The sequence below is a fragment of the Pyxicephalus adspersus genome, chromosome 4 (genome assembly GCF_032062135.1).
Source record: "Pyxicephalus adspersus chromosome 4, UCB_Pads_2.0, whole genome shotgun sequence".
NCBI lineage: Eukaryota > Metazoa > Chordata > Amphibia > Anura > Pyxicephalidae > Pyxicephalus > Pyxicephalus adspersus.
The window spans coordinates 79,246,719-79,259,164 of record NC_092861.1 but is presented as its reverse complement, the minus strand read 5'-3'; the positions used below and the strand labels follow the sequence as shown (position 1 = coordinate 79,259,164).

General features: G+C 37.4%; 1 protein-coding gene across 1 annotated transcript; it reads left to right on the top strand.

Annotated features, from left to right (window-relative positions):
* Positions 1-839: 839 nt before the first annotated feature.
* OSTM1 (osteoclastogenesis associated transmembrane protein 1) lies at positions 840-12,222 on the top strand. Its single transcript, XM_072408730.1, has 6 exons — positions 840-1,492; positions 3,659-3,770; positions 4,881-4,975; positions 6,209-6,343; positions 7,179-7,344; positions 9,817-12,222. Exons 1-6 carry the CDS (start codon positions 1,145-1,147, stop codon positions 9,873-9,875), a joined length of 915 nt encoding a protein of 304 aa, XP_072264831.1. The 5' UTR covers positions 840-1,144; the 3' UTR covers positions 9,876-12,222.
* Positions 12,223-12,446: the final 224 nt, after the last annotated feature.

Here is a 12,446-nt window from a genome sequence, read left to right as displayed (position 1 = left end):
ATTTTTTATTTAATTGATTATTTTGACATGATTTTGTGTTTCAAACTGTAATATACTCATACTATTATATTATACTGTAAAATAAATTTTCATGAAAGACAATGTACTGCTTTAAGACATATAAATCCAGGCAGAAATGAACCGCCCAGGAGGTTAATATTTTCGGGAAGACACATCACCCGATCTCATGCCTGCACAATGCGAGATGGAGAGCAATCAGGAAGAACCTGGAAGAAAGAAGATGATGTCGTTGGATGGAATGGTGAGCCCCGTGAAGAAGAGAGAAGCCAAGAAAATGCTGGATTAATTCGCAATTATTTATTTACATTCGCACTGTTATGGGTGCCACCATCTTTATCAGATCCTCCTCTGGGTGTCGGAAACAGTGATACCTCCGCTAACGAGTGACCCTGCTAACAAATTTTTCAGCTAACGAAGATTTTTTTCCACTGTATTTCAACTTCGGCTAACGAATGGATTAGTCGATGTGCGATAAGAAACTACAGCCACGTTGAGCTGAATTTTTGCTTTGTTTCGGCTAACAAGTGATTCCAAAACAAATATTTATTATTATTAAACAGGATTTATATAGCGCCAACATATTATGCAGCGCTGTACATTAAATAGGGATACATATTGTATATGAGGTGTTACATGTTCTGCTCCCAGCATTTATTGTCCATTCATACAATGGCGATATACCTGTACAATAATTGCAGCTGTCTGACCTATAGCCCCAGAAGACATCCATGCAGCTCTATGCGGATAGGAAAGGGTTATGTGCTAAGACCCCGCCCCTTGTCCCGCCCCCTCTGCGCACACGGAAGTGCTGGGCACAGGAAGTGATCAGCTGACCCTGTGTGTGTGTTGTGTTGTTGTGTCGCTGTGCTGCTGTGCTGCTGTCAGTGAGTCGGGTTGTGTTATACGTTTGGCAGGCTTGCCGTGTGACATGTATGTATTAGGTGGTGTTGTGTTACTGTGTGTATAGAAGCGGGGGGGCTATAGAAGGTAGCTCACTGTAGTGTCTTGTGTAATCACGTGTTGTTACATTCAGCCAGAGCTTGTTGGTTAATGATAGTTTGTATTGTGTAGATCCCATTTCTAGGGGTTGTTATAGCTGAGTAGACTCCCTAGGACAGTCAGTATGATGAATGTTAGAGCCCTGATCATTTCCTTGTTGCTGTGTGAGTGCTGTGTGGTTATGGGGTGGCTTCCTGATGACCCCCAGAGTGCAGACAGCTCAGATCTGATGGCAAGGTCTGCATGGGCACAGCAGCTATCCCTGTCCCTGCTCCCAGCTTACTCCCTGGCCCCTGATCCCCCTGTGGACCCCAATATTTGTCTGCAGCTCTTACATGAGTTTGCTAACAATAGTGCTGATCTAAGTAACTGCTTGGCGAGCATGGCATGGCCGGTGCGTGTGTGCCAGCACTGCTATAGGGAATATGCACAGCTCATAACTACCATGGAGAAGATTGGAAATCCTATACAGGTTTGTTATTGTTATGTTACACTGTTACAATGTATTTCTTTTATCCCCTCCTATTGTGTATTACTTCCCTCACCTCCTAGATTTGTAAAGCTACGTACACACTTCCAATTATTATCGTTGGAAAACGAACGACGAACGATCCTGCACGATATCTACGAACGATCGTATAGCACCGATCCTGCACATAGAGATAACGACACGATCGTTCGTAGATATTGTACACACAATAGATACGATCGTTTGAGCGATAGAGGGAGTGAGGTGCACGACAGGAAGTGAACGAACGTTCGTTCGTCACGCATGCTCAGACCATGGACGATCAACGAACGATCGTACACACGAAAGATGGTCAACGATCGTCGTCCGATCTGCCGGTCCGGTCCGGTCGATCGTTTCCAACGACTTTCCTCGTTCGTCGGCGTCGTTGGTTACTTTTTTTCCGAATGATTTTTGCCCAATCGTTCGTTCGTTCGTCGTTCATTTTGAACGATAAAAATTGGAAGTGTGTACGCACCTTAAGCTCTTCAGGACAGGGTCCTCTCCTCCTCCTCCTGTATCTGTCATTAGCAGCCCCTATTTAATATACAGCACTGTGTAATATGTTGGCCCGATATAAATACTTTTTATTTTTAACTATAATAATAATAATCCTAGCTGTTCTAGGAAAGAAATCACCTAAAGTGGACCTCACATCAGATATAGATTTCATGTTTGCTATGTAATGTGTAACACTCTGGTATTAATTATTCCTCACATAAATCACAGCACTCCCTCTGAGAATGCCTTCATCTTTTTTCCCTTCACAAGGACAAGCTATCTTTGTTCAGGGAAAATTCATTTATTTCCTGGGCTGAGATGGTGGCTCGGAGATGACATAATTCTATAAATTCTGGTTCAGTTCTTTACTGCCAAAGGTAGACCTTGTCTTCTGTCTGCTGCTTGTTGGCATGGCCAGCAGAGAATAAAAATGTCTAATATTTAAAAAATCAATCGATGTGCCCAGATTTGGGCTTCAAAATAAACCAAAGAGGAACATCTTATGAGAATATGTTCAGGGAGGCAGTTTTACTAAAGCAGCATCTCTATTACCAATATCAACTATTTCTCAGTAATAAATAGTGATGCTTTATGACGGACGCTACAATCACAGACTCTCAGCCCTCATGCTAGTCTCCCTTTCTGAGGAGATCTCCTTGGATGTCATCTCACTCTATATTTTGCAGCATCTATAAACTTGATTTATAACATAGATGTACTCGCTTAAGGATGCATCAATCCATTTTGAACACCTTCAGGAGCTCTTAAGAATATTAGAAATATGATTAATAATTGGTAACCCAGCTCTGCAGTACAAGAAAGCATTTGGATCAATACCCACAAGAAAACTCCATCCTATTGCAAATAGTGATTAAGTAGAAGATGGAACCCTTTTTTTGGAAACCATAGTCTCTAGTCTAGTCTACCTAGTCTTCTCTTTTCTACTATTTATGACATTTTCCACATGTGTAAAGAGATACACAAATACTTACTAGAACAATAACAAAATGTTCATAAAACATAATAAAACCTCCATTCCCAGGTGCATAGGAGCTGAGAACCTGGGAGTGGTAGACCTCCCGTCTGACCTGAATAGGGCCAGGTGGATACCTAAGAGATCTTACCACTGGAGTCCATTAAACACATATACACCATGTGAGTAATTCAGGACAGCAAATTACATCTGTAACTAAAATTTTCATTTTTATTAGATGTGGACTGTTTCTTAAAGGCAAATGAAGAAGCAGCAAAACAAAGTTGCTGCTAAGATGGTTTTTATCCATCTTTTAAATGTTGGTCTGCAGGAGAAAAAAAGTGTCAATTCAAAGTACACAATTTGTTTCCAAATACAACACAGTTTTCTGTGAAAAGAAGTGAGGAAGTTACAAAACAGAGGTTTCATGTTTGCCAGTAAATCATATGGAACATTACTGTCTTCCTCTGTGGTGCATGTGACTCTACTTAGTGCCTTCTGTGTAGCAGTGGTTTGTTTTATTAACCCCTAGGTGTAGTCTGGTGCCCTGTTAATGTTTTAATCCTTATTGAATAAAAGGACTTTTTTCATATTTTCATTTTACAATGTTAATAGATCTTAGCTGTCCGTATTTACTCCTTCCTTACTGTTTGCAGAACAGCAGCACCATCAGCTGTGCAACCACACTGCTTCGCTCTGACAGGGTCCATGTCATTGTTGCTCTTAAAGATTTCTTTGATGATGTGTGGACAGATTCTAAGTGCTCAAGTAAGTATCACTTGCTTATTTATTCCATTATTTATCTAGTATTCTCCTAGAATACCTTATTTAGCAAACAGGGCTTCTTGTATAAGGAGGGAAAGTAATTTTTTTTTCTTTGTCCAAAGGGAAGATTTTCTTTACTTTCTGGTGACATCTGCTCACTAGACAGCAATGGGTGGGACATCTTCTGTACAGAAAAAATACACAAAATGCAGGTTCTAACCCTTACATGCACTCTACTGAAAAATAGTTCTTTTGTTTTTAAAACCTCCCTTTTTACCAGTGACAAGTGGAAAAGAATATCTCTAATATGGGGAATAAAATAGCAGCAATAAAAACCTGACTGTAGTTCACGGCTTTTCCCTAATAGGTCCGTAAATAAACTAGGATGTACCTTGCCAATGCAGTCCTGCCTGACTAAGCACCCACCCATGGTTGCAGTGCCCAGGGCCTGCTATATGTTAAAATGTCAACTTAAAATAATAGCGAATGGACAGCTTTAATCTATCAGGTGAATACAGTTCGCTTTAACTGGTGAATTAACAATATGTCTTCCCTAGGTCAATTGCATTTTCAACTATTCTTACCACCAGGCTTCTTCTCTGCACATAATCATATAACATTAGCCATGTCATCATGGGTAACTGTAACATCTTCTTTAGCCCTAAATCTGAACACCAGGATGAACAAATATTGTCTAAAAGTAAGGCATGTGTATTCTTGAATCTTAATGAGCTTCTTGCTCCAGATCTGTGGAGTTCAGTCCACTGTGAAAATTTGCCCCTGTGCTGGACCGTCCTGTAATGAAGACTGGTCACTGTTGCTCTCTCAATTTGTGCAGTGAAACGTTTACAAAGCAATACTTGCCTTTGCAATGTTTTTTGGGACACTCCAAATGAAGCAACACCAGTTGATTTATATTTTTGTTGCTATACAGCAGTATAATTAATTGGAAGTTTTTGTGCCTGGAGTTCATCATTAATGTCAAGGCTGTTGACATGATGTTGGTTAGTTTTTAATATTTTATGTTTTATTTTTTATGCAGTTCATCTTCTAAATATAGTACACAAAAGTGTTAAAGTGTTTTCTTGCAGCATGTTACTTTAATTTCTTAAGGTTGCCTGGATTCCAACAATACGAGTGTACTGAATAGCACAGCAGAATTTATGAAATCATTTGATGACCTTATTCAATGTTTTAACGTCACCAAGGTAAATCTTCTAACTTGGTTATCAAAATATATTTTAAGGGAAATTAATACTGACTGATTTTTTTTGTTTTTTTTAGATATTTTGTTTCTAGTAGATATTTTGTTCTTTGTAAGTGTCTTGTTAGAGCCTTGTTACTTGTGGGGTATGAGAACAGAGAGGGTAAATATTAGAAAATGACAGGGAAATGTAGGTACAACTGGTCTTACCAGTTTCCAGCTTGTCAGACAGTTTCAATCAGTGTAGATATTATGAAGGTTACTTGTTTTAGTTTAGTTTTTGCATCTTTATATATTGGTATCACTGGTACCTTATAACCCTGAATATGCCAGAGCACTATATTTATAAAATATGTTCAATCTGTCTTGTGAGCTTTGAGTTCTCCAATCTCCTCTCATTTTCTAAACTTTGCTCACTGATGCAGGAACATCACCCTAAAGGCAGAAGCAGCCCACAGCCTCCTGGGATATGTGACTTATGTATCCCAAGAAGCTGTGGCAGAAGGAGAGGGGGTCCTCCCCCCAAAAATGTAAAATCGGTTAGCCACCCTTTTATATATTGTTAACAATGTGGTGATAGGTCTTTTGGAGAGTAAAGAGGTACTGCTACTTTTCCAATGCAGAGCAAAGTCACAATGTCTTTTTAACGGGCCCCCAACACTTCAGTTATACTTGCCTTACCAGCATTCAATTTCAGCTAGTAATGAAATCCAAAATCCCAGCCTCTGTCAGACACTAAGTGGAGTGATTTCATATTGCCAGTCATGTGACTGGTACCTGAGCACCATCACATATGGGAACTTTACATGTTACCTTTTACCTTAAAAAGCAAAAGCATCACTCTTCTTTTACAAAATTTATAGTGAACTGGTTCTACAGCCCTTAGATAGGTGGGGAAAATTGTGTAGTTTTGCATGCACAGGGAGCACAGTATGCTATTGTTTTTTTAATATATTTTTTTTTTATTAAAAGATAAAAGAAAATACTTTTAATGGTATATTTTACAGACGAAAAGGGCCAAATAAAGTTTATTGTAAGGAATTTATGCAGTACTTTGGACTTTAAACTATCCACACCCTGAAGAACATGTCTGGTCTTTGTAGAAAGTACAAATTCTAATTCTAAGCTTGTTCTCTAATTTATCATGTGGTTGGATTTTTACTTTACTTTTTAACATTGATAATGGTGAATACTCATCTGTTTCAATAACTGCAATTTGGTTTTGTTTTGTTTACAGGGATCAGCATTCCCAAATCAACATGCCAATTTTTCAAAAGTTTGCCAGCTTTGTAAAACGAGCTACAAAAAGCTTAATGAACAGTACACTGAATTAGAACATAACAACAGCCTGTGCATTGACATAGAAGATGCTGTAAGTAATAACGATTTGTAATTTGGTATGTAAATTACATGCTACACACAGTATGTAGTGTGTCGGTAGAGTTGAAGATGATGATGATGATGATGCTGCTGCAGGTGAACATACAGTATCCAGGTATCAAGCTGCCAGTGTAGGCCAAGAGAGGCACACCTACCATCTACCATCAGTCAAACAAAGAGGTCACACTTTCCCAAGGATCAACAGGACAACTCAACTACTTTTACAGTTTTGGCAGCATTCAAGACTTGCTGCATCCTAGCCAATGGCTTTATATAGAATCTGATCTTTGCAGAAGTGAGGCCTCATTATTTGACTGTTAAACTCTCATGGATTCTGTTCTGCACTATACTGTAAATAACATTTATAAAATAACTAATAAATACTAAATTTCATAATTGCATTCAGTCAGAGTAATTTGTTGTGAATATGTGATTTGCCCAGGGTAAAGTGAAGCAACATCTTCATGTAAATACTGACCTCCACAACTGCATATACTTGTCTACCTTTTGTTCTGTTTACTTCTGAAAACATAAAAGTAGATGAAGTCTTAGTTTACACAGAACCATGGACTTCTATGTGATCACTGATCACTGCTGATCACTGGAGGGTAAAGCAAACCTGTTGCTTTGCCACCAGTTGACAAACCCTGGGTTAGCTTCAAAACATCAGTCTGTTTCCCTTTTATATGTTTTTTGTTCTGCACCTTGTACTGACAGTGTATAATCAAAAACTTTTTAATACAATTCTTCCTGGCTCTTTTTGCTTCACATTTGTTATCTTTTAAACACATGAAAACAAAGATCTCTTTTACATGTTGTTAATCCAGATGAACAGCACTCGTAGCCTTTGGAGTGGATTATTCAACTGCACATTGCCCTGTACGGACACTGTTCCAGTGATTGCAGTTTCAGCATTCATCCTATTTCTGCCTGTTGTTTTCTACTTAAGCAGCTTCCTTCATTCTGAGCAGAAGAAGCGCAAGCTGATAATAGGTAAGTATCACATAAAGGTATATAAAATCTGCAATATGCATAAACAAAGATGAGGAAATCACCTACAAATCATTTGTAATAGTTAGTTCTTCAGTTTTTGGATTACATGTAAGTAAATATGCAGATAAATAACACCTTTTCATTCTATTGGTCAACAAAAATCCCATATAATCTTTTTAGTGTGGAATCTCTTTGCTAAGCAATACTTGGTAAAGCCTAGGTAAATATTTGGTTTGAACTCAGAATTGTGAAACTGGAATGCCACTTGTGACAAGTAAGACTATGATAGCATAGACCTAGCATACATGTGTACAATATTCTGCCCTTGCCATAGTTTTTCCAGACAAAAAGTGACTGGAATCTGTCGAATGTAATCAGCAGTTTGTACACACAACACAACATGTATGTCTACTTCCGATAGGGATTTACCAACACATCTGATTACTTCATGTCTGGTCGAATATACTGGTTAATAACCGTCAGTCAGAAGTAGATTTTACTTCAGTCACTTTAGATTTGAATGTTTTATCAGATCAATAATTATTTGGAGATAAAAAATCTACCCATGTGCCCACAGCACAAAAGGAAATGAATCTGGATAACAGCCAGGCAACTATCATTTTCTGAACAAGGTCAGCAATGCCATCCCTGATGTTTCTCTAGAGCAGGGCTGTCAAAAATTTGAACCACAGTTGGCCTGCCGCTGCATTGAAATAGCACAGCTGCTACAATTTCCGGCATCACTCGCATCTATAGACCATTGGACTGTTTTATAGATGCAAGTAATGCCGGGAGTTGTAGTAGCTGCACTATTTCAGTGAAGAGGGAGTTCCAGTGGCGGGCCACTCATAAGATTTATCCCCGCATTGGCCGCTTCTGGCATTTCCAGCACTCCCCCTCAGCTACACGTGGGAGGTGCCAGGGGGCTTTTGGAGTTACAGGAGCTTCTTGGTGACCCATGGCCTTTTGTCATATAGCGGTGCCTCAGGCTGTGCGTAGCCTGCTGTTATCCAAGTGTATGACGCTGTGGGCGCTGCACAATTTCCATGCTACATCCCTGACACAGTGCCCCAGCTCCGTACCCAAGCTGCTCAACTGCTCTCCATGTTTGGCTGCACATATCGGTGTGAGCAACTATTCTAAGATGAAGATGAACAAAACATTGCACAGAGTCGTCTTACTGATGAACACCTTTACTCAGTCCTGATGATTTCCTCAGCTCAGAGCCTGACCCCAAACATTGATGAATAGCATCCAAGAAGAGATACCAGGTATCTGGCTTGGACCTTGAAAAAATGTTTTCTTTATGTGCTTTTCCTTGCTACTCCAAGGCATGGTCTTCAATAGTTGGATTTTCATAGAAGAAATTTCCTTTTATTGTTAGCCTGTGCAAAAGGTTAGCAACTCAGAAGGCTACAAATAGAAAAAAAGGCATAGGATATTTTCTTAAATAAAATAAAAAAAAAAACTTTTCCCTATTATAGGCTTGTTCCAGATTGAATGTGAAGCAAAACCTCTTTGTTTCCATATGAAAAGCTTTTATATCTAATGAGAAGGAAAAACTTCCTCAATTTTTTCAATAAATTTCAAGGTTGGCCCACAACTTTGTTTTTAATTTTGTCCCACTGTGAGTTTGACACCCCTGCTGTAGAGCAAGGTTCACTATAGTTCACTATCATATGTTACTATGTTTTTTTTTTTTTTGGCCAGTATCAAGTCTACTGTTATATTTGAAAGTTTATTATGGTTAAGATGCTAATTTTGATTCCTGATTACTTGTTCAGAATCTGAATTGCCTCAGGAATGTTGCCATAACGCTGATACTTTATTTATTTTGCTCTACTGACTGTTTAAATTTTGTTGTCTAGAATGTTGAGCCATGCAGCCATGATATCATGTTCATCTCAGCTGGCTCAGTGCTCAATGGAATGTGAAAAGTCAGCAGTGGTGGTATGGGATCAAGGACAGGCAGATTTCTGAATTTCTAACCTCACTATACATTTTAGTCAAGCCTTTTGGGGTAATAATGACACATTTCCAGTTAACAATTTGCAATAAAATAAATGGTATTATTTTTGAAATGATAAGGTAATGAATAGGATACATTTGAATTGCTAATTTCAAAGCTTTATTCACAAAGAAGAGTAAGATGCGCAAAAAAAGACGTAATAAGTGTCTGAATCCTAATCTCTAACAATACGCCGAATCTCTAAAATGTATTACTTAGTGACCCTGGTAATGGCACAAGAACTTAATGACTCTGCACCAAATAAGTAGCAACACCTAGGTGCTTGCCCAGTGATGTTTAATAGCTTATGTAATATTTATACTTGTAAGGTGTTCTGCACGCTGCATGTACTCATTTATTGACTAATTACAATGAATAATATATTTATTATGATTGCCTTTTTTAATTTTTCAGCAAATATAAAAAATGACTGTAATGCTTTGTGCTATTGTTTTTGTTTTCAGCCAAGAGGTTAAAAACATCAAATGCCAGCTTGACACACATACTGGATAAAAGTAATTGAAAGATCCTACGGCAAGAAGATTTGCACTAGAGCATACAGTATTCAGCTTGGGATGGACACATTCTATGCAATGACGTGGAGATTTTGATCTTGATGTCACAAGTGTTGTATATACAAAATGGACCTTTCAGTGCTAGAAAAGTATGAATGACTCACTATATACACTGGTACTTTAAACATTCATGCTCACTCTAGATTACTCCTTTTTTTATTAAATCTGTAAAGGTTTACAAAAAAAAAAAAGAAAATTTGTGTAATAACCTAATGTGGTTTTGTTCATTTCTTCTTCATAAAGAAATTTTCAGCTGTTGCCACGCTGCTGTATTCCAGGAACTACACTAATGGTAAAAGTGTGTGTGTGATGCAGCTAGTATCACTATATCAAGTCTGTCTTTATATTGTCTTTTACTGATATCCTCCACATAAAGCGTTACCAGAGTGAGAAAGTTTCCACTGCTTTGTTCATTTGTTATTTTTAATAATGTAAGCTTGCTGGCAGGAGGAAAATGCAGAGTAATTACTTTGTCATTGTGGTAATGCACCCTCACTGTCCAGTTAGCTGGCTGTGGCTATGAAATGCAAACCAAGCTTTTCTAAATTTTAAAAACCTGTTACATTTTGTTTTGCATTGCACTGCTCTTTATTTCCAGTTTTCATGCTTCTTATGTTAGCCTACACAAAACATGATTGTGAAAATGTTGCATATACAGGAACATATAAGGACAAAATTATATCAAGTAAGAAGCTGTTTTAATATACAGTATATATTCAGATAAAATAAAGGGGCCTAATGGAGGTATACTTATTTTTTTAATTTGAAGTGTTGTCGTTTTATAGTAAATAGTATTCATATGTATGAGCTGAAAAACTAAGCTTTTTGCAGAATGCTGCATACATTAATATTATGTTGCATTCTTTAAATAGTATATCTGTAATGCCTACGTTGCACGTCAGGAATGCATTATTGACTGTCACTTACACTGGTCACTTAGGGAGTTATTCCCCCAATACATAACTACTTCAGAATTTATCATTATACTGCCATAAAGTGGTTATTACATTTTCTCTGTACTTTTCTGACAGGACTTTTAACATTGAGTGGGTATTTTTGTTGAGTGTGCCAGGGAGATCATTGCAAGTTATTGTGTTGACATCCATCGTGTTCCAATTCTAGTTCCCCTGGATTAGCTTGAATGCTGCCTGCCCTACAGACTCTGGAAGCATTACCTTGATTTGGTGAATCATATGATTGAGAGCTGTTCAAAGCAATCTTTCATTTATGCTAATAAAAGCTGGTTTATATCTGCCAAGTTGCAGAATGACAGCTTTGATTCCGTAATCAGTGGCTTTTTGAGCACATTCATGCTAAGTAGGTCTGAAAGTCATTACTACAGGATAGGGCAGTTAAGAGCTTTACCGGTGAAGCAGCTTTAATTTACTTTCCTGGCTTTGTAGCCAATTAAAATCATTCAAAAACAGCTTAGATTTTGAAGGTTTTATAGAAACTAATTTCTGCTTTTCCAGTACTTGAAGAAATAGTTATTATGTTAAACTAGCGTGATTTAATCGGTCTATTTTACTAGGTTATTCTTTACTGTATCATTTTCCTTCATTGTATTTTTCTGGAAGCAACTATTGTTTCAAGAACATACAGGCCTATGTGTAATATGTCAGAAGTAAATACAGTTACCTATACAAATCAGTTTGCAAACCTTATTTTGTCTTCTCTTTACAAAAGATAAAAACAAATTGCTGTACTGCTGTTTACTGAAGATAATGGCTCTGTATATTAAACCAAAGCACCCCATTTATGCTATTTCACATTTCTTTGCACTAGTTGGTTTCTTCAGCATGACCTTGTAAATTGAATAGGGATATTTATAAAAAGAAATTCGGTCATAAAAATTCAAACTGCCATTTTATGGTAAAGTTAAAAATATTGCAAAAATGTGATTGGCCATAGTAGGATACCCCTCCTCCTATATATTGTTATCCTTGTCAAATCGGCCCAGTGTGTGTAGGGTTTTGAACTTGGGCCTGTTTACTCCAAAAGCTTTGTTTCTGCATCCACACAGCCATAAAAAGCGTTCATTTGATCAGGTAGATTTTATTTCTTTTCTGAGCCTTTTAGAATGGTTTTTAATCGATTCTTTGTATTCATTTTCTAAAAACCACTAATGATTATGTTACTATGTTTTACTTGAATATAGCCCTAGATTATTTTTTATAATGATTTCTAGAGATTCATTTTGCTTACTTTGTTGAGTTTACAAATGAGGATAGACTGTTAGATTGTATTATCATGTTTTCTGCTGTCTGAAGATGACAATAAAACATTTTACTATTATTGTTGTTTAAATCTTTATTGTTTAAAATAAAGCCAAAAAGAAGCTGAAGTGTATAGTGTCTTAGTAGTGAATATATTTAATTCTAGTGCAACTCTTTCTTCATGACAGTACATTGTTCCAGTACTGAGTATTACCTTTTCTGTAGTGCAAGTGGCATTGATTATATTCTATGGGCCTACAACACTTTATTAGTTTTCAAAGAATAAACACATCAGTCCACAAC